Genomic DNA, 25,615 nt, shown 5'->3' on the forward strand with positions numbered 1-25,615 from the left:
GTTCACCCTCCAATGGCCGCCGCATCGCACTGATCCAAAGCCAGGAGCCAGGTGTTTCTCCTGGTCTCCTATGGGGTGCAGGGCCCAAGTACTTGGGCCATCCTCCACTGCACTCCCTGGCCACAGCAGAGAGCTGGCCTGGAAGAGGGGCAACCAGGACAGAATCCGGCGCCCCGACCGGGACTAGAACCCGGTGTGCAGGCGCCGCAGGCAGAGGATTAGCCTAGTGAGCCGCGGTGCCGGCCTAATCTCTTCTCTTTATAAATCACCCAACCTCAGGTATTCTGTCACAGCAACATAAAATAGACCAGACAGCACTCATCTGAGAACTTGGCAGGGAGAGAAAGTAAAAAATAGAACAGAATTTAAATAGGAAGAGCAGGATCAAGAGTAGTTTTTTGTTCCTCCCGGAGAAGGGAGCCTAAATATGTTTGCAGGCAGTGGAGAGGAATCCAACAGAGAAGAGGGGATATTTTAGAGAGAGGGTAAAATTAGGATTTGTATTTCTCAAGTGTTTTTTAATGTATTTGTTTTAGAACTAAAATAAGTTACAGTGTGCTTATACCAGTTTAATTCTAATGAAAATCTGGGTAGGTTTCATAGAAATCACAGACTCTCAAAAAAAGTTCAAAGCATGAGTGGACAATGAAGGAAAAAGAAGTTCCGGCCAGCCCTACTCCTGAATTTCTCTACTCCACCCCAGATCCACAAATTTTGTGGAAATAATTCAGAATAGGTGCAAAAACTGAATGGCAATGTTTCAAGTCACAGGATACAAACCACTATAATTTGAGCTCGAAGAGGAGCTAAGCTGTATTTCTGCTCTTTCACAGAGGAGCAGGTACCTGGTAAGGTGATGTCATTGTCAGCCTCAAACCTCACTCACTAACTTAACCACCTTTCCTTGGAGTCATTTTTCAAAGCTTAGGCACCGGAGTCCCAATAAAGAAAGATTTTTTAATGATCTATGTTTAAAAAAGAGATTAGCTTGTTTGAATTACCAGAACTATGATTTTTAAAAAATAGCTTTTCAACTCAGAATTCATTTTTTTTTCAAAATTTATTTATTTATTTGAAAGGCAGAGTTAGAGAGAGAGAGAGAGAGAGAGAGAGAGGGAGAGAGAGAGAGAGGCAGAGACAGAGAAAGCTCTCTCTCCTGCTTGTTCACTCCCCAGGCAGTCACAATGGCCAGAGCTGGGGCAGAAGTCAGGAGCCCGGAGCTTCATCCAGGTCTTCGGTGTGCATGGCAGAGGCTCCAGCACTTGCACCATCTTCTGCTGCTTTCCCAGGCTATTAGAAGGGAGCTGGATCGGAAGTGGAGCAGCCAGGACGTGAATGGTACTCATATGGGGTGCCAGCCTCGCAGGCAGCAACTTTATCCAGTACACAACATCGGCCCTAGAGGTTTTTTATCAGTTAAGGGTAGAATGAACAGACTAGGGTGGGTAAAAGAATACAAACAGATCTGTAAAGCTGTTATCCTCTTGATGTGAGGTTGTAAGGGCCAGAGCCAAATTGCTAATGTGTGTTTAATTTTATATCACATAAAATTTTAATTATTTGAGGATTCTAATAGAGTACCGGAATATTTTTTATAGGATGCTGTTACTTGTTATAAATATCAAAGCACTGGGGCCAGCCCTGTGCCATAGTGGGTAAAGCCGCTGCCTGCAGTGCCGGTATCCCATATGGGCGCCGGTTCAAGTCCTGGCTGCTCTACTTCTGATCCAGCTCCCTGCTATGCCTGGAAAAACAGAAGATAGCCCAAGTCCTTGGGCCCCTGCACCCGCATGGGAGACCGGGAACTGGCTCCTGGCTCCAGATCAGCATAGCTCCAGCCGTTGCGGCCATCTAGGGAATGAACCAGTGGATGGAAGACCTCTCTCTCCCTCTCTGCCTCTCCTTCTCTCTGTGTAACTCTGACTTTCAAATGAATAAACAAATCTTTTACAAAAAAATCAAAGCACTATCACATTTTATTTCATTTATCCTCACAAACATTTTCTGTGATTGACAGAAAGGAAGTTGTGATTCCAGGTTGATCAAAGAAATAACTCATTGAAGGGGCCGGTGCCAGTTTAGTCCTAGCTGCTCCACTTCCAGTCCAGCTCTCTGCAATGCCCTGGAAAAGCAGTGGAAGACGGCCCAAGTCCTTGGGCCCCTGCACACGTGTGGGAGACCCGGAAGAAGCTCCTGGCTCCTGGCTTCGGATTGGTTCAGCTCTGGCCGTTGCGGCCAACTGGGGAGTGAACCAGCAGTCTCTCTCTCTCTCTCTCTCTCTCTCTCTCTCTTTCTGCCTTTCTGTAACTCTGATTTTCAAGTAAATAAAAAAAATCAAAAAAAAAAAAAAAAAAAAAGAAAAAACTCATTGAACAAATGCCTGAATGCCTACTATGCAATCCTAACTAGAACAGTAGTTCCTAGTAGGGTTCTATATCTTAGTTATTTATTAATGTATTTTTTTTAAAGATTTGTTTTATTTATTTGAAAGACAGAGTTATAGAGGGAGGTAGAGACAGAAAGGTCTTACATCCACTGGTTCACTCCCCAGACGACCGAAATGGCTGGAGCTGTGCTGATCCAAAGCCAGGAGCCAGGAGCTTCTTCCAGGTCTCCCACGCAGGTGCAGGGGCCCAAGGACTTAGGTCATCTTCTACTGCTTTCTCAAGCTATAGCAGAGAGCTGGATCGGAAGAGAAGCAGCCTGGACTAGAATCAGCGCCCATGTGGGATGCCAGCGCTTCAGACCAGGGCTTTAACCCACTGCACCACAGCGCCGGCCCCTGTTAATGTAGTTCTTAGCTAAGTTGAATGAAGGTACTTCAAGAAATTCGCAGAAAAAATGAAATTTTGTTGCAAAAGAATTTGGAATCACAATCTTTTCATAACACCCATTTCCATGAACTTTGGAAGTACGTTTATATATCATGGTATTTAGTTATTGAGGCGCTTAATAACGGTAGTTCTAGTTAGGGTTGTATTTCTTGCTAATTCCTAAGTCAGAGTCAGAGACTTTAATCCTAGGTGTTGATGGAAACATAGCTACACTGCATGCATTTATAGCTGCTATTCAAAAGGCCACTTGCATACAAAGCCTATAATACAAGTCTTGGTAAATATTATGCTGGAGTGTACCAAAAATCATAATCCTCTTGGGTATGACATAAAGGAAAGGTTTTTATGTTTTGTGTTTGACAAGTGTCATGTCTCATATATTTTTATGAGACAATATGATGCACATATTTTTAAAACGCCTTTGTATATGGATTAAAGGTTAGAACTTCTTAGTTATACAACCAACAGAGTAAAGGTATGTGTCAGCAACTGTAATAAAACGAAGTACATCATGAGGCAATTTAAAATTCAGAGCCGTGCAGCTGCGCTTCTTTGCATTCTTTAAAGAATTTGCAAGCAAAGAAATGATGGGTTGTATCTCAATTACAGAGAGATCAGAGAATAAATTCTACTCGACAGCAAGCAGCTCCAAGTTCAGATAAAAAAAGAGTATAGAACAAAAACAAAACAAAGACGGAAGCCTGGTTTTGTCCAGCCTTGTTTTGAAACAGAAAAGTCATGAAGTGTGACGTCATTCCTGGACTGTAAAAGCAGAAGTTACTTTATACATTGCATTGCCTACCCTGTGTTTTTGCCTGCGTTAGGAGGGATTTAAAAGGCTGTTCTTTTGCAAGGATACCTTTTAAAGTGGTTGAGTTGCAGATAGAGCTGTAACAATTTTTTTAAGTACCTCCTTGACTTTTTTCTAACAACTTCTTTTAGGATCATTAGGTTGAAAACACACACACACACATCTAAGTCCAGTTGCCAGCTTTTGACTCTTAAATTTTAAGAGTTTAAAGTTTTAACTTTATTTTTCACAGGAAGGTTGACAACTAGGGAAGACAGAGCATGAAAAGTGTTTTCTTCCCTCCGAATTCAGTCCGGAGACTTGGGGCAAGAGTCAGGTTTGGATGTCTCACCACGCCTGTCGGGGGCCCGTCCCACATGGCCTTCCGGCTCCCCCTTGCTGATGCCGGCAGACTCGCCAAGTGCCTGCAAACTGCACCTTCCTTAGTCCACCTGACATCGCCATTCCGGGCCAAGGGCACACAGGTCTTGACCCCCACGGCACAAACAGGACACAGCCCCGATGCACCCAACACTGGACAGTGAGGGCTGCCCCACGGCAGGGCTCGTCTGAGTGGAGCTGAGCTGTGCGGCCAAGGCCACGCACAAGCGGATCCTCATTCCGACTCGGGGTGGAAAACCTGGCCCAGGCGCGTGCCGGGAGGACTACCTGGGCCAGTCGCCCCCGAAGGCCAGACGGCAGATGGCGAAGTGAACCAACAGTGTCAATGGCAGGTCACTTCCCTCGGACCCGCGGGAGGCATGCAAGGAAGCAAGCCGCGCGGCCCTTAATCCATGTCGGCAACAGCGCCGAAAAACAATCAGAGGACCACAGGCCGGCCGCTTCCCGCGTCTTCCAGGCCGCGCGCCGAAATCAAACGCGACGCCAGCTCGTCGGGGGCCGGGCCGCGCGCGCTCCGCCGCCTCCGCTGGCCCAGCCGCAGCCGCCGCCCGCCGGCCCGCCGCGGAGCTGGGCGGGGCCGCCTCGAGGCCACCGGCGAAGGCGGGTCCAGCGGGGAGACGCCGGAGACGCGCTCTGCGCAGGCGCGCGGCGCCCCGCCTCCCCAGCGTCGGCTCCCGGCCGGGCGGCGCGGGCCCTCCCACTCTCCCCCGCGCCGCCTCGCGGCCCCGGCCCTCGATTCACCCCGCAGCCCCGGCGCGCGCGCGTCCTCCCGCCGGCCTGCAGGCCCGGGGCCTCCGCCTGCTTCCCCGCCGCTGCCCCTCGCGGCCCCGCTCGCGTCCACGCTGTCGCCCGGGCCGGCGCGGCCGCGGGCAACCGCTCCCCCTCCCACACCCACCCCGCCCCCTCCCCGCCTTTTCCGCCCTCCCGTCCCCCTCCCGCGGCCCGCCGCTTCTGCTCCAGATGAGGTGATGGCAGCGGCCAACTTCGGCAAGATCCAGATCGGGATTTACGTGGAGATCAAGCGGAGCGATGGTGAGCCGCGCCGCCGGCCCCACTGGCCGGGCCCCGCATTCGCGTGTGCGCGGAGGGGACGCGGGCGCCGGCCGCCTCATTGATTGCGCCGCCGGGCTGTGGGGGCGGGAAGGCGGCGGCCGCGGCGCTTTTGTGTGCGGCGTGTGTGCGGGTGAGGCCGGCGTGGGGTCCGCCCGGGCGCCGCTGCAGTGCGGGGGGCCGGGCCGCAGGGGAGGCGGCCGGGGGGTCGCGGGCCGAGGGGGCCTGTGGGGGCCCGGGGCGGCCGCCCCTCGTTGCTCGCAGGACCTCCATCCTCCCCTGGGTGGGGGGACAGCCAGCCCGGGAGGGAGCGGGCTTCGTTGGGGATGAGCCCGCCTCGCGCTGCGCCCCGGCCTCTGGGTTTCACCTGGCGGGGTGGGTGGGGGTCGGGGTGGGGGGCGTGCAGAGCGGGGGATTCGGGATTCCAGGGCTTAGGGAGCCGACCACCGGTGAGAGGCCGAGCGCCGGCGAGGGCCAATCCGGTTGGTCTACACTGGCGTCTGGTTGTCAGGCCTCCTCGCCTTTGGCGATCGAGCACGCTTTTTTTTTTTTTTTTTTTCTTTTTTTTTTTAGCTCGAGTCTTCCTTGGGAGAGGGATGGAGGGAATGTCGCGCTTGGCCATGAAGCAGGGTGGGGAGAAGTCGCGGCCGAGCCGCTCCGAGGTGACGGGGGAGGATGGACACGGTCAAGGCGCCGCGCGACCGGGCGGTGGGGGTGGGCGGCCGGATGTTGATGTTTTCGCACCCTCGGGAGAGGTGACTGAGAGAAGTGCGGGCGAGGCGCAGGCACGAGCCTAGGTCGTCCCCCCCACCCCACCCCTTCTTCCTTTTTACAGCCGTAGGCTCCGGTATCTTTCGTGTTGCTTCCTCTGGGGGAAGATGTTTTATGTCACTCGCTTGGGGTGTGGAGAGAGGCACGCCAGCCAGATCTGCACATCACTGATGTTGTAATGAGAAAATGCGCAGAGGGAGATTTTTCCCTTTCAGTAACAAGAGATGTGTAGTATCTAGACTCATGCGTATTCTTGACCCCCGTCCTTTTCACTCCCGTTCCTTTTATTTAGGGCTTATTTGTTGTCCTTTAGCTCAGTAGTAATGTTGCTGTCACTTACGCACCCTCTCAGTTTTACCTACTTTGACCGAGTTTCGTGAAACCACCCTGATTTTTCATGTTGTCTCTGTGACATATTGGAAGACCCTAGTAGACTTTTTTTCCCCTTATATGTGAGTATGTGAGGTCACTTGTGGTACCAGCTGGAAGCAGCATTGTCCTATATGTGAAAAAAGTCGTAACTATTTGGAGGCTTAGAAGTTAACAGTAACACTAGTGGAAGAGAGAGCTCTCCAGTACTTGGGTTGGGATTTCTTTTTTTTTTTTTTTTTCCTCTTCAAATTGCTGCCAGCTCTCTTTCATCTTTAGGTGAATTCTCTGTATACTAACAAAAGTAGGATTTGTATATTTTTAAAATCTTAGGTCCAAAAGACATGATTTTACATTCTTGAAAACGTTTAACTGATAGGTGTTAACTATAAAATTTTGTCAGATTTAGTATGTGACATTCAAGAGGTTTCTATGTTTTAATTTTTCCTGGACATGAACCAGTTTTGTTTTTTTTGGGGGGGAGGTGTCTAGGATGTAGTTTATAATACTCTTTCAGCCTTCACCTGCAAGAGCTCTGTGTTCTTGTATAAGTGACAGTAGCTTAGATCCGTGTTTAGAAAGCAGAGTCTCGTGAGAAATAATGGACATCACTGTAGTGTATATTACCCTAAGATACAGAGTGTAAACACTGATGTGCCTTGGGTGCCTGATGAGTCGGTGGAAGGCACACAGTAGGTGGAAGACTGGAAAAGGAGGAAATGATCATTCGCTTGGATGGCGGTGTTTCACAGAAGAAACAGCTAGGAGACTCCCCCCAGCCTTTCCGTTTTTCACTTTTAAAGAAGCTGTTTTACTTCCTCCCACTTCTGTAACAGATCTGTGTTGGATAAAATACTGGTGATTATTGTAACAAAAGTAAGCTTCCTGGTTAGATGAACACTGGTGAAGTATTTGAGACAATGAAAATCACGCAAGTGAAGGACTGTTGGTAACCGGTGACGATGTTTGCTTTCCTGTTGGTGGTGATCCTTGTCTGTTCCAGACCACGCTTTTCCCATCAGTAGTGCTCGCTTATCAATAAAATATATTCTAAGGGCAAACAGGTAAACCAAAATGAGGTTGTTCCTGTCTTTCAAGATCCTGTTAAAAAAAGGAAAAGCTGATAAATCTTCACTGATTACTAAAACCAGATGGCCTGTTAGCCTCTGAATTCCTAAGTCATTCTGTATCATTCATGAGACAGCATATTTCCTTAAGTTAATATTTGGATACATAATTCTTAGTGTTATGCTTTCAAGCTATCCTGGGGCAAGAGGTGGTATAGGGAATGCAATGGAAGGGTGTCCAGCTATCCACACCCACTTCAACCAGAGCCACGATATTACAAGATTATAATAGTTAGCTAATAGATTCTTTAAAAACCTCAATTAATTTATCGTTATCATTTCCCCAAAGTGCCTAGCAGAGTTCTTTATATGTAGTTTTTTTTTTTTTCTTTTGAAGTTTGTTTGAAAGATATAGTTACGGAGGGAGAGACAGAAATATCTTCCATCTGCTGGTTCACTCCCCAAATGGCCACAACGGCCAGAGCTGGGCCCATCCGGAGCCAGAATCCAGGAGCTTCTTCCGAGTCTCCCATGAAGGTGCAGGGGCCCAAGCACCTGGGCTGTCTTCTACTACTTTCCCAGGCTATAACAGAGAGCCGACCAGAAGAGCAGTTGGGATATGAACTGGTGCTCATATTGGATGCAGGCATCACAGGCAGAGTCTTAGTCTACACACCACTACTACTCTGCATGTAGGTTTTTTTTTTTTTTTTTTACATTAATTTATTTGAGAGGCAGAATTACAGACAGAGGGAGGGAAAGACAGAGAGGTCTTACATCCACTGGTTTACTCCCTAGATGGCCACAACAGCTGAGGCTGGGCCATTCTGAAGCCAGGAGCTTCTTCCCTGTCTCCCATGTGGGTGCAGGGGCCCAAGCACTTGGACCATCTTCCGCTGCTTTCCCAGGCCATTAGCAGGGAGCTGGATTGGAAGGGGAGCAGCTGGGCCTCAAACTGGTGCCCATATAGGATGCCAGGACCATAGGCAGAGGCTTAACTTGCTACACCACAGCACTGGCCCCTGCATGTAGTTTTTAAGTGAATCTTTCTCCATTACTGGGTTTTTGGTTTCCTTCCCTCCCTCCCTCCCTCCCTCCCTCCCTCCCTCCCTCCCTCTCTCGTTTAAGATTTATTTATTAGAAAGGCAGAGTTACAGAGAGGAGAGAGAGAGGGAGAGGTCTCCCATCTTCTGGCTCCCCAAATGGCCACAGTGGCCAGGGCTGGGCCATGCTGAATCCAGGAGTTCATCTGGGTCTCCCATGTGGGTGCAGGGGCCCAAACACTTGGGCCATCTTCCGCTTCTTTCCCAGGCACATTAGCAGGGAACTGGATCGGAAGTGAAGCAGCCAAGACTTGAAGCAGTGCCCATATGGGATGTTGTCATTGCAAATGGTGACTTGACCCTCTGCGCCACAGTGCCAGCCCGTTTTTGGTCTTCAAACATTATTTTCATTAACCGTTGCATAGGAATTTTACCAGGAAGTGAGGTCCCTCTGTCTATTAATGTCTATCAAGAACTATGAGAGTAAGGGAGGAATTCTCTGTTATTTTGGACCTTTATACAGCTTTCTATAGCCTGATCAAGATGTAGAAAATGACTTCCTGCCCTTGGAAAAGGCACCAGAGAGTAGTATTAGAGAGACTTACTGGAATGTTCACTAGTGAAAAGTGATACGGTATTTGGGTCTCAAAACCCAAAATTGTAGGAGGAAAATATTGTTTCTCAAAGTTGATAAAATGGGTGTCTTCATTAAAGTTCTGAAATCCAGAGGAAACCAAATTTGAATTTACTCATCAGGAATCTTGCAACTTAGGGCCGGCAGTTTTTAGAAAATATTTTTAAATGACCTAACCCTTATACATTTTGACACTTTATTCTGCTAGTTTACCTTTACATGTCATTTATATAGCTTTTGAAAAATAGTCTGAACTTAGGTAATAAAAATGAGTCACATAATAATACAGTTGTTCTTTAGTTAGAAGTATGTGATTGATTATGGGGGTAGGATGGAATGGGGAATTTGTGGATTAATAATTTCCTTTTGTGGGGCAGGCACTGTAGCATAGTGGGTAAAGCTGCTGCCTGCAGTGCCGGCATTCAATATGGGTGCCGGTTCAAGTCCTGGCTGCTCCACTTCCAATCCAGCTCTCTGCTATGGCCTGGGAAAGTAGTAGAAGATGGCCCAAGTCCATGGGCCCCTGCACCTGCATGGGAGACCTGGAAGAAGCTCCTGGCTCCTGGCTTCGGATCAGCACAGCTCCAGCCATTGCGGCCAATTGGGGAGTGAATCAGCAGATGGAAAACAACCTTTCTGTCTCTCTGCCTCTCCTTCTCTATGTAACTCTGACTTCCAAAAAAATAAATAAATCTTTAAAAAAATTTTTTCCTTTTGTATGGTGACTAGAACAATAGTGATTCCATATGTGTATTGGTTAGGTCTTCATAGTTTTCCAAGTGCTGCAGACATGTTGAATTCTCACAGAAAGCCTGTGAGGTGGGCAATACTAGTAGGAATGTGGCAGATATCATTATTTTACAGGAGAAGAATTTGACGTTCGATTGCTTGCCAAGATCATATTATTAATAAATGATAAAACCGGGACCAGTGCTGTGGCGCAGAGAGTTAACACCTGGCCTGAAGCGCCAGCATCCCATATGGGCGCTGGTTCGAGACCCAGCTGCTCCACTTGCAATCTAGCTCTCTGCTATGGCCTGGGATAGCAGTAGAAGATGGCCCAAGTCTTGGGCCCCTGCACCTGTGTGGGAGACCCAGAAGGAGCTCCTGGCTCCTGGCTTCGGATTGGCACAGCTCTGACTGTTGCAGCAACTGGGGAGTGAACATCGGCTGGAAGACCTCTCTCTTTCTCTCTCTCTCTTTCTCTCTCTCTCTTTCTCTCTCTCTCTCTTTCTCTCTCTCTCTGCCTCTCCTCTCTGTGTAACTCTGGCTTTTAAATAAATAAATAAATCTTTAAAAAAAAATGATAAAACCAGGCCTAAGCCTAGATCCATTCATTCCTACTTCTCTGAATAATGGCAAATGGTTGCAGATGGTGGTAGGAAGTTGTGTACCTCGTGTATTTTCTTTTTTCTTTTTTTTTTTAAAGATTTATTTATTTGAAGGGCAAGCCACAGGGAGAGAGAAATAAGAGATTTTCCATTTACTACCGAAATGACCGCAACAGCCAGGTTGGAGCCTGGCCAAAGCCAGTAGCCGGAAGCACTATCCTAGTCTACCACATGGGTGGCAGAAGCCAAGTACTTGGGCCGTCTTCCTCTGGCTTCTAAGGTGCATTAGCAAGAAGCTGGTTCCAAAGTGAAGCAGCTAGGTGTCCTGGCACTTGGATTAATTTTTTCTTTCCTTTTTAAATTTTAAGATTTATTTATTTTATTTGAAAGTTAGAGTTACACAGAGAGAGGAGGAGAGGCAGAGAGAGGTCTTCCATCTGCTGGTTCACTCCCCAGTTGACTGCAACAATTGGAGCTACACTGATCCGAAGCCAGGAGCCAGGAGATTCTTCCAAGTTTCCCACGTGGGTGCAGGAACTCAAGGACTTGGGCCATCTTCTACCGCTTTCCCAGGCCATAGCAGAGATCTGGATTGGAAGTGGAGCAGCTGGGACTCGAACCAGCACCCATATGGGATGCCAGCACTGCAGGCAGCGGCTTTACCCGCTACGCATAGTGATGTCCTCCCCCCCCCCCCTTTTTGAGACATACAAGTCCCTGTAGTAAAATTCTTTGCACCACCACCAAAGAGGCTCATTTAAAAAACCTACAGTTAATAATATAGGTTAAATTGACCAAATTGTTGAGATCAGATTAAATTCTGATATTTTATCAATCATAAACATCAAAATTCAGTAATCTTGGCGTAGCATTTGAGAAACCACTTGGGCCATCAGGTTTGTAGCACAGTGGGTTAAGTTGCTACTAGCATCCCATATGAGCATTGCTTCTAGTCCTGGCTGCTCCACTTCTGATCCAGCTGCCTGATAATGCACCTGGGAAAGCAGCAAATGATAATTCTGGTACTTGGGTCCCTGCTACCCATGTGGGAGACCCAGATGGAATTTATGCTCCTGACTTCAGCCTGGCCCAGCCCTGGCTATTGTGGCCATTTTGGAAGTCAACCAGCAGATGGAAGATATATCTTTACTTCTCCCTTGCCTCTGCCTCTCTTTCTGTAACTTTGCCTTTCAAATAAGTAAATCCTTTTTTTTTTTTTTTTTAAAGATGCCACTTGGGACATTTGGTCACCCCATATCAATTAGTGTCTGAGTTCAAGTCCTAGTTCCACTTCTGATCCATCTTCTGCTATATACTCCTGGGAGGCAGCAAGTCTTGGCTCAAGTGGTTGGGTCCCTGCTACCCACCTGAGGGCTTCAGCCTAGTCCAGCCCCAGCTGTTACAGGCATTTGGGGAGTGAGCCGGCAGATGGAGGATAACTCTGTCTCTCTGCCTTTCAAGTTTAAATAAATAAATAAAATAAATAAGAAAAAATTCAGCATTCTGTTTGCTTGTTTGTTTATTTCTAAGGTTTTCAAGTTCTTTTTAATAGTCACTCACTTGTTGCTTTCAGTAATACCAAAGAAAGCCAGAAATCTGTCTTCATTGCCTAACCTCTTGATTCTTATGACAGAAATTTTGGAACTTTGTGGAGAACTGTGTCAGCTTGTTCTTTGTGTTGTAAAGGAAGATGCTAGATAAAATAGCAACGAGCCAGTTAACCCTAGGGAAAGAGGTATGAGTAAGAAATCCAGAGCAGAATGGGGATGCAAACCTGTTTATTCTAGTCAAAGTATTTCATTAATCATTTGCAGGCTTACTTTTTGTTTTTAAAGATTTGTTATTTATTTGAAAGGCAGAGTTAGAGAGGGAGGGAGATCGTCCATCCACTGGTTCACTCCCCAAGTGGCTGCAGCAGCTGGGGTTGGGCCAGAAGCCACGAACTCCATCCTAGTCTCCCATGTGGGTTCAGGGACCCAAGCACTTTGGCAGTCCTTCACTGCTTTCCCAGGCACATAAGCAGGGAGCCGGATCGGACGGAAGTAGAGCAGCTGGGACCCGAAGTGGCACCCATGTGGGATGCCAACATTGCAAGTGGCGTTTTTTTTTTTTTTTTAAAGATTTATTTATTTATTTATTTATTTGAAAGCCAGAGATACACAGAGAAGAGAGGCAGAGAGAGAGAGAGAGAAGTTTTCCATCTGCTGGTTCACTCCCCAACTGGCCGCAACGGCCAGAGCTGCGCCGATCTGAAACCAAGAGCCAGGAGCTTCTTCTGGGTCTCCCACATGGCTGCAGGGGCCCAAGGCCTTGGGCCGTCTTCTACTACTTTCCCAGGCCATAGCAGAGAGCTGGATTGGAAGTGGAGCAGCCGGATCTCGAACCAGCGCCCATATGGGATGCCAGCACTTCAGGCCAGGGTGTAAACCTGCTGTTCCACAGTGCTGACCCCTAGGCTTACTTCTTGGATTCAGCTACTCACTTTGATTTTTATAACCTCTGTTCCATAACTTAAAATAATTTTTAAGGTACTTATTTTGAGGTCATCATTCTTAGGTTCAGAATATACATAACTCTTAAGCCCTGCCAGTCCAGTTTTAGAGCAATTACCAGTTAGATTGCCCTTCTATCACATGTCAACTCTTTTAGCTAATGTGATGGTAATATTATACAGAATGAGCATCCCTTATCCAAAATTCTGAAATCTGAATTGATCCAATATCCAAAACATGAGTGCTAACTTGATGACACTCGTGAAGGAATTCTATCCCTGGCTTCAAGTGAAAAGTCTCAGTCAAAATGCAAGTGCATTAAGAATATTATGTAAAATTACCTGTGGACTGTGTTCATAAAGTATTTAGGAAGCATGAGTGAATTTTGTATTTATATTTGGGTATGAATTTTGAGTCTCATCTCCAAGCTGTCTCATTGTGTATATGCAAATACTCTAAAGTCTTTAGGGGGGAGTATTGGAAATTCTTCTGGTTCCAAGCATTTCAGATAAGGGATACTCCTCTTGTAAGTAGAAATAGACATTAGAATTTCACCATATTAAATATTTAAGTACTTGATTACACATAGTTGCTATTCCAGGCATAGCATTCAAGTTAATTTAGGCAACTAAGTAAATCCGAATTCATGGTCATTCAGATCCTGCATGATGGAAACTTAATACATGAAATGTAATATCACCCTATTAGCATTTTGTTACTGTTTCCCAAAAGTGAAATGAAGGAGGAAGTGTCTTTTTTTTCTTTATTTTTAAAATTTTTTTAGAATTTTGTTCTGGCAATATCTCACTTTTGAGCGCCAATTTCTTTTTCTTTTGTTTTTCTTTTTCCGTTTTTTTTTTTTTTCCTTTAAGATTTATTTATTTATTTATTTGAAAGGCAGAGAGAGCATTCTTCCATCCACTGGTTCAATTCCCTATGCCCACAAACATCCGGAGCTGGGCCAATCTGGAGCCAGGAGCCAGGAACCTCTTCCGGGTTCCTATGTGTACCTGGGCCATTTTCCACTGCTTTCCCAGGCTGTAGCTGGATTGGAAGTGGAGCCGCCGGTACATGAACCGGCATCTATATGGGATGCCAGCACTGAAGGCGTCAGCTTACCTGTTAAACCACAGCGGTGGCCCCCTTTTTATGTTTTTTAATTAATTTATTTATTTTGAAAGAGTTACAGAGGGGGAGCTGGCATCCCATATCGATCGGATGGTTAGAGGTCTGACTACTCTGCTTCTGATCTAGCTTCCTGACTTTGGCCTGGTCTAGCCCAGTCCCTAACTGTTATGGGTATTTAGGGAGTGAACCAGTGGATGGATGTTCTGTTCTCTCCCTGTGTCACTCTGCCTTTTGAATAAATAAATACATCTTGAAACAAAAAGACACCTGCCTCCCACATAAGAGCACTTTTTCATTAGTCAGCTCTGGCTCCTGACTCTAGCCTATTGCTGATGTGGACCATGGGCAGTGATGGCTTAAGTAATTGGGTTCCTCCCACCTACATGGGAGACATAAATTGAGTTCTTTGCTCCTGACTTTGACCTGGTTTGGTTCTTGGAGGCATTTGGGGAGTAAATCAACAGATGCGCAAGTTCTCTCCCTCTCTCTTCCAGTCTGTTTTATGTTCCATCTCTGTGTCTGCCACTCAAATAAATGGGTGAAAAAAAAAACATACTTTTTTTTTAAACCAAACCTTTTCTTTCTCTTTTTTGGCACTACCTATTTTCCTCATTACTCTTTGTAATAAAATTGTGGTTCAGATGGTTATTTCCTAGAGTGTGGGATGTTTTGGAATACAGACCTTAAGTAATTGTGGATATCAAAGTTATGTGGCCTCATTTCTCTTCTTATTGCAGACTTCATTAAATACACTTTTTTTCTTTAAGATTTATTTATTTATTTGAAAGTCAGAGTTACACAGAGAGAGGGAGAGGCAGAAAGAGGAGAGGTCTTCCATCTGCTGGTTCACTCCCCAGTTGGCCGCAGCAGCCGAAGCTGCACCAATCTGCAGCCAGGAGCCAGGAGCTTCTTCCAGGTCTCCACATGAGTGCAGGAGCCCAAGGACTTGGGTCATCTTCTGCTGCTTTCCCAGGCTGTAACAGAGAGCTGGATTGGAAGTGGAGCAGCCAGGTCTTACTGGCACCCATATGGGATGCCGGCACTGCAGGCGTCAGCTTTATCTGCTATGCCACAGTGCCCGCCCCTAAATACACTTTTATTAGCAGCCTGTTATAATATATACCTGGCATTCTTACAGGTGCTAAGGTACCAAAAAGAATAAGGCAAAAATAGTTATGGGTTTCAAATAAGTGAATGATTCATTTATAATGTGATTAGTACCGATAGAAACTTAGACCTAAAGTTATGGTCCCCTGGATGGAAAATATATGTCATACATGCTGTCCCTCTTGCCTCTTACTGTGACCAACATCTATTATCCCTTGTGCTGTGCTTTCCTGACGGATTCCTAATACACTATTATCAGTGCTGATAGCTCATGCCAGTGAATTGAAATTGGTATCATTTTTCATTACTGACTTTTCTTTTCTGCAGTAATTTTACTAGCTTCATTGTTTTTATTGTGCTTATTATATTTTTTGAAAAACAGCAATTCTGAATAGTGCAAGAAGAAAATCCCAGTTCTATACCCGCAGGTACCCCACTTTGAATGATATTTTACCGGGCAACTCTCCAGGCAATGTATTGTTGGCCTATTTCGTATTCTCTAATACCCATTTGATAATTTGTGGCCACAGTTAAAATATATAAAGGAATAAGATTTGTTCAGTTTTAAGTTTCTGGCAGATCAACCCTTGACAACAGAGTTCTCTCTATGTAACTTACAAATATGGAGACCAAGGAAGTGACATGAAAGCAGAGCTACTCTACCAGTTAGTGGTACTGATGTGTAATTTGGGACTAACCTCTCTATAGTATAGCCAAGGGACTGTAAGACGCAGGTGCCCTGGGGTTGGCATTGTGGCACAGCAGGTTAAACATGATGCTGGTATCTCAAATGAGCGCCTGTTAAAGTCCTAACAGCTCCACTTCTGATCCAGCTCCCTTCTAATGGCCTGGGAAAAGCATCAGAAGGTGGCCCAGGTGTTTGGGCCCCTGCCACCCACTTGGGAAACTGAGATGGCGTTCCAAGCTTCTGGCTTTAGCCTCACCAAGCCCTTGCAGTTGTGGCCAGAGTATCAGGTGCCTCCTAGGCTTTTACTTCCAAAGATTTTATTTTCAGGTACTTACAGGTTTTGGCATTAACTTGTACCAAATTTTACCTGTACAAACATTTTAAAAGGAAAGAAAGGCACATCAGGAGGGGAGCATACTTGTGATATTTGCTATGTGTCTGCGCTGTTCTATGAGTGGCCCTTTTAATCATAACTCTTGGCCAGCAGCTACCTAGTCATCCTCACTCAGATAGCCTGTTTCTTGCGTGTTGCCACGTTAATTGTTTCATTAAAAGTCTATCCAGGTATTAGTCCCATACCTGAAGAGAAGTAACATTTTTGCCTTTAGTAAGCCAGTTGCTTTGCTAAATGTGTAGTATCTTTTTTTGGTTTTCATGACAGCCCTATAAGGTAGAACCATTTTATAGAAGAGGAGCCTTATGCTCAGATCATACAACTATACTGGAAGGTGTTCAAGATTTATGAAGGCTATTTCATTTACTTAGCTTATATGCACGGGTCAAGACTGTGGCTAGGGGCTAGCGCTGTGGTGTAGTGGATAAGTCTGCCGCCTGCAGTGTCAGCATCCCATGTGGGCACTGATTTGAGTCCTGGCTGCTCTTCTTCCAATCCAGCTCTCTGCTATGGCCTGGGAAAGCAGTAGAGGATGGCCCAAGTCCTTGGGCCCCTGCACCCACGTGGGAGACCCTGGCTCCTGGCTTCATGGCCATCTGGGGAGTGAACCAGTGGATGGAAGACCCCCCTTCCCTTCTCTCTGTGTAACTCTGACTTTCAAATAAATAAATAAATCTTTTTTTTTTAAAAAAGACTGTGGCTGAATGTATTTTAGGGATGTGATATGGATATATTCAGAGTACACAGTATTTTATTTTAAAATGCCTCACACACTGGTGAAACCTAACTTCACAGACACACACTGGTTATAATGTTATAATATGTAATAACATTGTATATCTAAGGTTGTGATCCATTATTTTAGGAAAAAAAACCAGCATGTCCTAGTGAAACATTGTGGTAAGACTTACTGGAGACTGAAGTTTAAGTGAGGGGAGGAAGATGAACAGTAGATTGCCTTGAGGAGAAGGAGTTGTTCCAGGCCTGTGGCACAACATGTGAGATTCCTAAGCTGGAAGTTGAGGGCTGTCAGGTAAAGGGCATTTAAAATAGATAGGCATTGGGTGCACCTACAAGACACCCCCTGGGCAGCCCATATCAGAATGCTAGTATGTGCCCTGTGGGGCAGCAGCTGGTGACTCTCAAGTAGTTGGATCCCTGCTACCCATGTGGAAGACCTGGGTTGAGTTCCATGCTCTTTGTTGACGTTAGCCTGGCTCATCCCTGGCTGGTACAGGCATTTAGGGAATGAACCAGCTATTAGAATATCTCTGTGTGTGTCTGTCTCTCTTTTGCACTGCCTTTCAAATAAAAACAAACAAAACTTTTTTAAAAACATGAAGATGGGAGGGTAATAGATGAGGAAGGAGGGGTAATCTGGGACACCTTACTAAATGCTTGGAAACAAAGGTAAGGATCTTGGAATTAATTTCTAGGACACTTGGAAACTGCTGTTGGACTTAAGAGCAGTAATTGGAGTTAGCCAGTGATTAGTGATAGATTAGACTTGAGGGATAGTAGTACTCAGAATGAGAGCTGAAGTGGATAAGATTGCATCAGTCTAGGGGAGTTAGCAGTGGTTAAGAAACAGATGAGATGCAGAGCGCATTGCAGAAAGAATGGATGTTATACAGCAGGTGTACTAATTGTGTCAAATAAAGGACAAGTGAGTGGAAAGGAATGGACTTCACATTTGGAGAGCCTGAGTCTAGGTTGTAAAATCTCTTCAGTTCTGTTTAATCAGGTTAATCCTATTCATGAACACAGGGTAGAGAACCTGAGAGCCTGTATACAGTGTAATGTCAAAGAGAGCATCCAGTTCTGGCAACTTACAGTTTTTGCCACCAGTGTCTTGAAATTAAGTGAATTGAAGGTATGAGTCCCTTTCAACAAATATTTATAAGCTGTGGGAATGTACTTAGGCTATAAGTAACTACTCTGCCTTTTTTTTTTCTTTCTTTCTTTTTTTGACAGGCAGAGTTTAGACAGTGAGAGAGAGAGAGAGAAAGGTCTTCCTTTTTCCGTTGGTTCACCCGCCAAGTGGCTGCTACGGCCAGCTCACTGCGCTGATCTGAAACCAGGAGCCAGGTGCTTCCTCCTGGTTTCCCATTGGGGTGCAGGGCCCAAGGACCTGGGCCATCCTCCACTGCACTCCCAGGCCACACCAGAGAGCTGGACTGGAAGAGGAGCAACCGGGACAGAATCCGGTACCCCAACTGGGACTGGAACCCGGGGTGCCGGCGCCACAGGCGGAGGATTAGCCTAGTAAGCCGCGGCTCCGGCCATTACTCTGCCTTCTTAAGACTGAGCCAAGACCATCTCAGAATTCCTAGGATATGATGGGAAGGGAAAACTGAGTATTTAAAGAATTCATTTCTTTAAGGGATGAAGTATTTTTGATTCTTGAAATGCAGCTGCTCCATCCTTAAATTTTTTCTGCTCTTATTTTTGGCCTATTTTTTTCTGTGCTGGTATTTGAGTTCCCTTTTTCATCCTCAAGATTCTGAATGTCATTTCAACGTTTAGAATCTTTCAACTGCTGTTTACAGTTTAGGTCTTAAAAAGGTATAAGTGAGGGGCTAGTTTTGTGGCACAGTGGGTTAAGCTGCCACCAGCAATGTCAACATGTTATATGGGCACTGGTTCATGTCCCAACTGCTCCACTTCCAGTCCAACTCCCTGCTAATGCGCCTGGGAGAGCAGTGGAAGATGTCCAAGTACTTGGGCCTCTGCTACCCATGTGGAAGACCTAAATGGAGGTCCAGGCTCCTGGCTTTGGTCTGGCCCAACTCTGGCTGTCACAGGCATTTTGGGAGTGAACCAGCAGATGGAAGAGCTCTCTTTCTGTCTCTCCCTCCCTCTCTGTCACCAGCCTTTCAAATAAATAAAATGAATCTTAGGGAAAAAAAAAAGTAGGTGAAGGGTGGGCCATTATAGCTTAGTAAGTTAAGCTGCCACTTAGCCATGTGGTAGTGTCAGCTTGCCTGTCTACTCCTTAATTATAATCCAGCTTCCTGCTAATGCGCCTGGGAGGCAATGGATATGGCCAAAAGATTTGGGTCTCTGCCACCCTTGTGGGAGAACCAATAGAGTTCTTGGCTTTGCTTGGCCCAGCCCTGGGTGTAGTGGGCATCTGGGGAGCAGGCCAGCAGATTGAAGGGCTTCCTCTGTCTCTATCTCTGTTATTCTAGCTTTCAAATAAATAATAAATCTTAAAAAAAAAAAAAAAAGGCAAGGGATGAAAAGGCAGAGCTCAGAGGATTTGGGGGACAGTAGAATTATTCTCTGATACTGTTAATACATGTCACACATTTGCCAAAACCCATAGAAGGTGCAAAACCAAGAATGAACCTTACTATAAACTATGTACTTCAGATGCAATAATGTATAGGTTCATCTATTGTAACAGGTGTACCTGGTATAGAATGTCTATACTGTGTGTAAGGTGGGGAATGAGGTATATGAGAAGTCTTTGTACTTTCCATTTCAGAGGATATGAAAACATTAAGTGTTAAAAACCAAAGCTGCTCTGGAAATTAGTGATACGAATAATATTTTAAGAATTTTAAGAATCATATAAATGTGCATAGATTTGATAATTGCACTAAAATAAACATTTAATTCCATTGTCCAATAACTTAATGAGGTACCCTCCTATGTGTGCAATTACAGTAAATTTTTGCTTTTTGTTTTTGCAATACATAGTTTTTTGGCCATTAAAGGAGTCTGAGAATGTGGACAAGAAAAAGTCTTAAATAAGCCATAATGCAATGAGGAGAGTTTAGATGACGTAAGTTTAGGTGTGACAATTTTAGCCCAGTTTCTTTCTTCAGACTCTGGACATACTGAGTTTATGGTTCAAATCCCATGACAGCTATCCAAACAGTTTGTCTAAAAGTTGCATCCTTGAAATCATTTAGGGTTAAATTTAAATAGGGGGTTACCTTTGAGTTTATATGAGTTACATTTTAATTTCTTTTTTTCTTCTTTTAAAGGTTTATTTATTTATTTGAAAGTCAGAGTTACACAGAGAGAGAAGGAGAGGCAGAGAGAGAGAGAGAGGTCTTCCAACTGCTTGTTCACTCCCCAGTTGGCTGCAACGGCTGTAATTGCACTGATCCGAAGCTAGGAGCTTCCTCTGGGATTCCCACGTGGGTGCAGGGGCCCAAGGACTTGGGCCATCCTCTACTGCTTTCCCAGACCATAGCAGAGAGCTGGATTGGAAGTGGAGCAGCTGGTACTTGAACCAGCGCCCATACGGATGCAGCTTTACCTACTACAGCACAGTGCCGGCCCCTTTGGGTTTCTTTTAAGAGCCTTTCCTTTTACAAATATGTAGAACTTGGGGCCTGCGCTGTGGTGCAGTGGGTTAAAGCCCTGGCCTGAAGCGCCAGCATCCCATATGGGTGCCAGTTCTAGTCCCAGCTGCTCCTCTTCCAATCCAGCTCTCTGCTAAGGCCTGGGATAGCAGTAGAAGATGGCCCAAGTCCTTGGGCCCCTGCACCCACATGAGAGACCCGGAAGAAACTCCTGGCTCCTGGCTTTGGATCAGCTCAGCTCCGGCCATCGCAGCCGGAAGTGAACCAGTGGCTGGAAGGCCTCTATCTGTTTCTCCTTCTCTCTGTAACTGTCTTTCAAATAAATAAAACAAATCTTTAAAAAAAAAAAAAAACAAAACAAGTGTGTAGAACTTATTATTTTCCTTCCATCTTTGAGACCTTTCCTAGTTAATCTTTACAGGTGCCTCTTTATCTGTTTTAGTTTAGTGTTCATGTAACCTCAGGATTTGGTCCTAACGCTGTGGTATCTGTAACATAATGTACTATGTGTAAACTGAATGCTTCTCTTAAGCCTACCTTAACTGAAGATGTGTACTGTTTATGCATGTATGGAATACTGGATATGTCCATTTAGATGTCTCATGAACACCTCAAATTCAGTGTGTCCAAAATTGAATCCATCACCCCCTTCCAAATCTACTTTTTCATTATCCCTCATCCCTTTCATTTACCCTTTTGTCCAAGTCAGAAACCTGAGTGCCTTTGTGGTTCTTTATTTATTTTTTTTTAAATTTATTTGACAGGTAGAGTTATAGGCAGTGAGAGAGAGAGAGAAACACAGAGAAAGGTCTTTCTTCTGTTGGTTCACTTCCCAAATGGCTGCTACGGATGGCGCCGTGCCCATCCTAAGCCAGGAGCCGGGTGCTTCCTCCTGGTCTCCCATGCAGGTGCAGGGGCCCAAGCACTTGGGCCATCCTCCGTTGCACTCCCTGGCCACAGCAGAGAGCTGGCCTGGAAGAGGGGCAACCGGGACAGAATCCGGCGCCCCGACCAGGACTAGAACCCGGGGTGCTGGCGCCACAAGGCAGAGGATTAACCAAGTGAGCCACGGCCCCGGCCCCGGTTCTTTATTATCTTAACCTCACATTCTGTTATGAGATATTCTTTAATTTAGTTTTTCAGGTACATCTTCCTACAATATGGAGTATGTTGAAATCCTTACCCTGAGGTTATCTTTGTTACTAGAGTTGAGAATGGGGTAAGGTCACCTGTTTTCTGTGCAGGTCTGCACGTGTAATTGTGCTTGAATTTAGAGAAATCGTAGTAAGCATAGCATAAAACCAAGCACAGAAAGATGCATAGTGGTGGGGGCCTGTGGTGCAGCAGTTAAGTCACATTCCAAATTGGGGGGCTAGTGGCATGCGTCCAGTCCACTTTCTATTCAGCTTCTTGCTAATAGAAAGGTGGCAGATGATGACTCAGTTCCTTGGGTCTATGCCACCATGTGAAAGACCCAAACTGAGTTCAGTTCCTGGGATCTTGGCTTTGGCCTAGCCCATCCCTGACTGTTAGAATATTTGAGGAGTGAACCTGCAGAAGGAAGGAAGATCTCTCTCCATCTGTCTCTGTCTCTCTGCCTTTCATAGATAAATATACATATTTTTAAATTTTAAAGATGCATGGGAAATGTAATTTAAATTTCAACTATGGTAAAGATTATTACGATGAAATCTTTGGGAGTGAGCCAGCACATGGAAGATGAGAGATATCTTTTCTCTTTCTGTAGCCCTTTCTTTTTCCTTTTTTTTTTTTTTTTTTTTGACAGGCAGAGTGGATAGTGAGAGAGACAGAGAGAAAGGTCTTTTTGCCGTTGGTTCACCCTCCAATGGCCACCACGGCTGGCGCGCTGCAGCCGGGCAACCGTGCTAATCCGATGGCAGGAGCCAGGTGCTTCTCCTGGTCTCCCATGGGTGCAGGGCCCAAGCACTTGGGCCATCCTCCACTGCCTTCCTGGGCCACAGCAGAGAGCTGGCCTGGAAGAGGGGCAACCGGGACAGAATCTGGCGCCCCGACCGGGACTAGAACCCGGTGTGCCGGTGCCGCTAGGTGGAGGATTAGCCTATTGAGCCACGGCCCCCCTTCCAGGCCAGCTCTCTGCTGTAGCCAGGGAGTGCAGTGGAGGATGGCCCAGGTCCTTGGGCCCTGCACACTCATGGGAGACCAGGGGAAGCACCTGGCTCCTGCCATTGGATCAGCACGGTGCGCCGACCACGGCGGCCATTGGAGAGTGAACCAACGGCAAACGGAAGACCTTTCTCTCTGTCTCTCTCACTGTCCACTCTGCCTGTCAAAAAAAAAAAAAAGGGGAAATGTTAAAAACCCATAAAACTAAATATATACTGAACTAAATGTGGGTGAATTGGTCTCAGAATTCTGGGATTTGCTTCAAAATAACTCAGTGTGTTGGTGGTAGGAATGGCAATAGGATGGCTACGTATTGAAAAACTGGTGAAGGTAAATATAGGGGATTATAATATATAATATAATATATAAGTCTGCAGTCTTTAATAATAATTCTTTTTTTTTTTTTTTTTTTTTTTTTTTTTTTTTTTACAGGCAGAGTGGACAGAGAGAGAGAGAGGAGAGAAAGGTCTTTCTTTTGCTGTTGGTTCACCTTCCAATGGCCGCCGCGGCCGGTGCGCTGTGGCCGGTGCACCACGATGATCCAATGGCAGGAGCCAGGTGCTTCTCCTGGTCTCCCATGGGGTGCAGGGCCCAAGCACCTGGGCCATCCTCCACTGCACTTCCTGGCCACAGCAGAGAGCTGGCCTGGAAGAGGGGCAACCGGGACAGAATCCGGCGCCCCGACCGGGACTAGAACCTGGTGTGCCAGTGCCGCAAGGCGGAGGATTAGCCTAGTGAGCTGCAGCGCCGGCCTATAATAATTTTTAAAATTTTTTATAAAAACTTTTCTCCGGGCCGGTGCTGTGGTGCAGCGGGTTAATGCTCTGGCCTGAATCGCCAGCATCCCATATGGGCGCTGGTTTGAGACCCGACTTCTCTTCTTCTTATCCAGCTCTCTGCTTTGGCCTGGGAAAACAGTAGAAGATGGCCCAAGTCTTTGGGCCCCTGCACCCACATGGAAGACCCGGAAGAAGCTCCTGGCTCCTAGCTTCGGATTGGCGCAGCTCTGGCTGTTGCGGCCAATTGGGGAGTGAACCATCGGATGGAAGACCTTTCTCTGCCTTTCTTCTCTCTGTATAACTCTCTGACTTTCGAATAAATAAATAAAAAATCTTAAAAAATAAAACTATTCTGAAAAGATTCCTCTGTGTGTTGGCATTGTGGCACAGCAGGTTAAGCTACTGCATGTGTTGCCAGCATCCCATATTGGTTTGAATTCTGTATACTCTACTTCTGATCCAGCATCTTGCTTACCCACCTGAAAACAGTAGAGGATGGCCCAAATACTTGGGCCCCTGCTACCCACTTGGGAGCCTAGGGTGGAATTCCTCACTTCTGGCCTTAGCCTGGCCCAGATTTGGCTGTTGTGGCTATTTGGGGGAATGAACCAGCAGATAGAAGATCTCTGTCACTCTGTCTTTCAAGTATATAAGTAAATAAAATTTTTTTAAATGCCTCTGCCTTTCTTAACCTTTCCGTTTTCAGATCTGCCTTCAAGACATCATCACATGGATTTTCTGCCAATGTCTTAAACATAAAAATGAAATCCATTGACTTTATTCCTATATTTTGTACTTCTGTGTTCTGTATAGTAGTTAATGGATACACTGTTTACCAAGTTTTGCAACGTACTTGGTAGGCATTACCAGCTTTCCTTTTATTCTTGAGGAATTTTGCTACTGACTCACTTATATACTCTCCATCAATGACCTTGCTTGCTATTATACCACTGAGAATTAGAAGCAGCCTGTTTGCCTGTATGTTTGTCTCTCTGCCTTCCTTTCTTTGGTATGGGTGCATTGTTTCTGTTTTAGGCCTATTTCCTCTTCTTTTGCACTAAAACTTAACCCCTTGCAGGTGCCAGAAGTCATCACCTTAGTAGATCTCTCTGTGTTGCATCATTAATTGTTTTCATTCTCTACTGAATTCTCATTAACTTACTTGAAATTTCTTCCATTTGACTTCTTGTCCCTGCTTTCATTTGTAGGCATTGCTCTGCTTTGACTTGACAGCATTGGACAGTTAATTCATTTTCCATTAGAAATACTTTCTTCATTTGGCTTCTAGGATTACTTACCTAGTTTTTCTTTTTCTCTGGTGACTTCTTGATTTCCTTTGTTATCTTGTTTCCTTGACCTGTATACATTGAAGACCAGAACTTCTACCCTTACTCTCTTGGTGATCACGTCCACTTTCATTGCCTTAAATACTGTTTATATCAGTGTTTTGCAAACCATTTTGCACGATTATTCTACTCAAGAGTCTTTTCTTTTATGTTTTTTCGTTATCATTGCCTCTCACTGAAATTTTAATGCCACAGAAATATTGTGTATCTGTTTGTGTCCTAGGACCCTTTAAAGGACCACAAACCGTTGTAATAGCTAAGGTCTTCCCCTACAAAGAGCCAGTTTTCACCCCTTTGGGGATGATATCAACCCTATTGAGAATGTGTGATCTGTATGTTGATAATTACTGAACTTCTGTGTTCAATTTGGACCACCCCAGCATATCAGACAACCTAGTTGATACCTATACTAGATAGATATCTCAAACGTAATGTGTTCAAAACCCCACTCATGGTGTCTGAGGTTAGCCCTTCTTTCCACACTGAGGTTCTATGACTCCATTCTTTTTTTTTTTTTTTCTTTGTACCTTTCGTTCTAGCCACAATGACTTTGCTATACCACAAGGAGCTTAGACTGGTGAGGATGTTTTCTCTTAGATAGGCCAGGTGTCGGAAGTAGAAATTTCTGTTTCAGAGCTACTCCCATAATAGGCTTCCATAGGTAAAATGGATCACAGATTGTAGCATCAAATTCTTGGAGGAAGTATTGATACTACACTGACTGTTGTAAAGCATTCCCTGAGATCTCTTTCTTGTGTTAGAATATATTTAAAAATAATAGAAGATGATAGCCACATGTTGCTGTGAAAAGTTCATATAAAAATGCAGCCATATGAGTAGTGGTGTGGAATTCTCTTTCTTTTTTTAAAGATTTTTTTATGTATTTATTTGAAAGTCAGAGTTACACACAGAGGGAAGGATAGGCA

The 25,615-nt window shown here is 45.4% G+C and overlaps 1 protein-coding gene across 12 annotated transcripts in view; it reads left to right on the forward strand.

The window, feature by feature from the left end:
• The first annotated feature begins 4,714 nt into the window (after positions 1 to 4,714).
• KIF2A (kinesin family member 2A) overlaps positions 4,715 to 25,615 on the forward strand; it is an 83,929-nt gene continuing 63,028 nt past the window's right edge. For 5 of the 12 annotated variants that reach the window (XM_051853731.2, XM_051853727.2, XM_070056745.1 and 2 more), the window contains exon 1: positions 4,861 to 5,058. In XM_051853731.2, the coding sequence (XP_051709691.1) occupies positions 4,995 to 5,058 (64 nt within the window). In that variant the 5' untranslated portion in view covers positions 4,861 to 4,994. Of the gene's footprint in view, positions 5,059 to 5,654; positions 5,739 to 25,615 lie in introns of those variants that run through there. The other 7 variants (XM_070056742.1, XM_070056744.1, XM_070056743.1 and 4 more) reach the window with 3 other exon arrangements.

Source organism: Oryctolagus cuniculus, chromosome 14 (assembly GCF_964237555.1).
Source record: "Oryctolagus cuniculus chromosome 14, mOryCun1.1, whole genome shotgun sequence".
In the NCBI taxonomy this organism is placed as follows: domain Eukaryota; kingdom Metazoa; phylum Chordata; class Mammalia; order Lagomorpha; family Leporidae; genus Oryctolagus; species Oryctolagus cuniculus.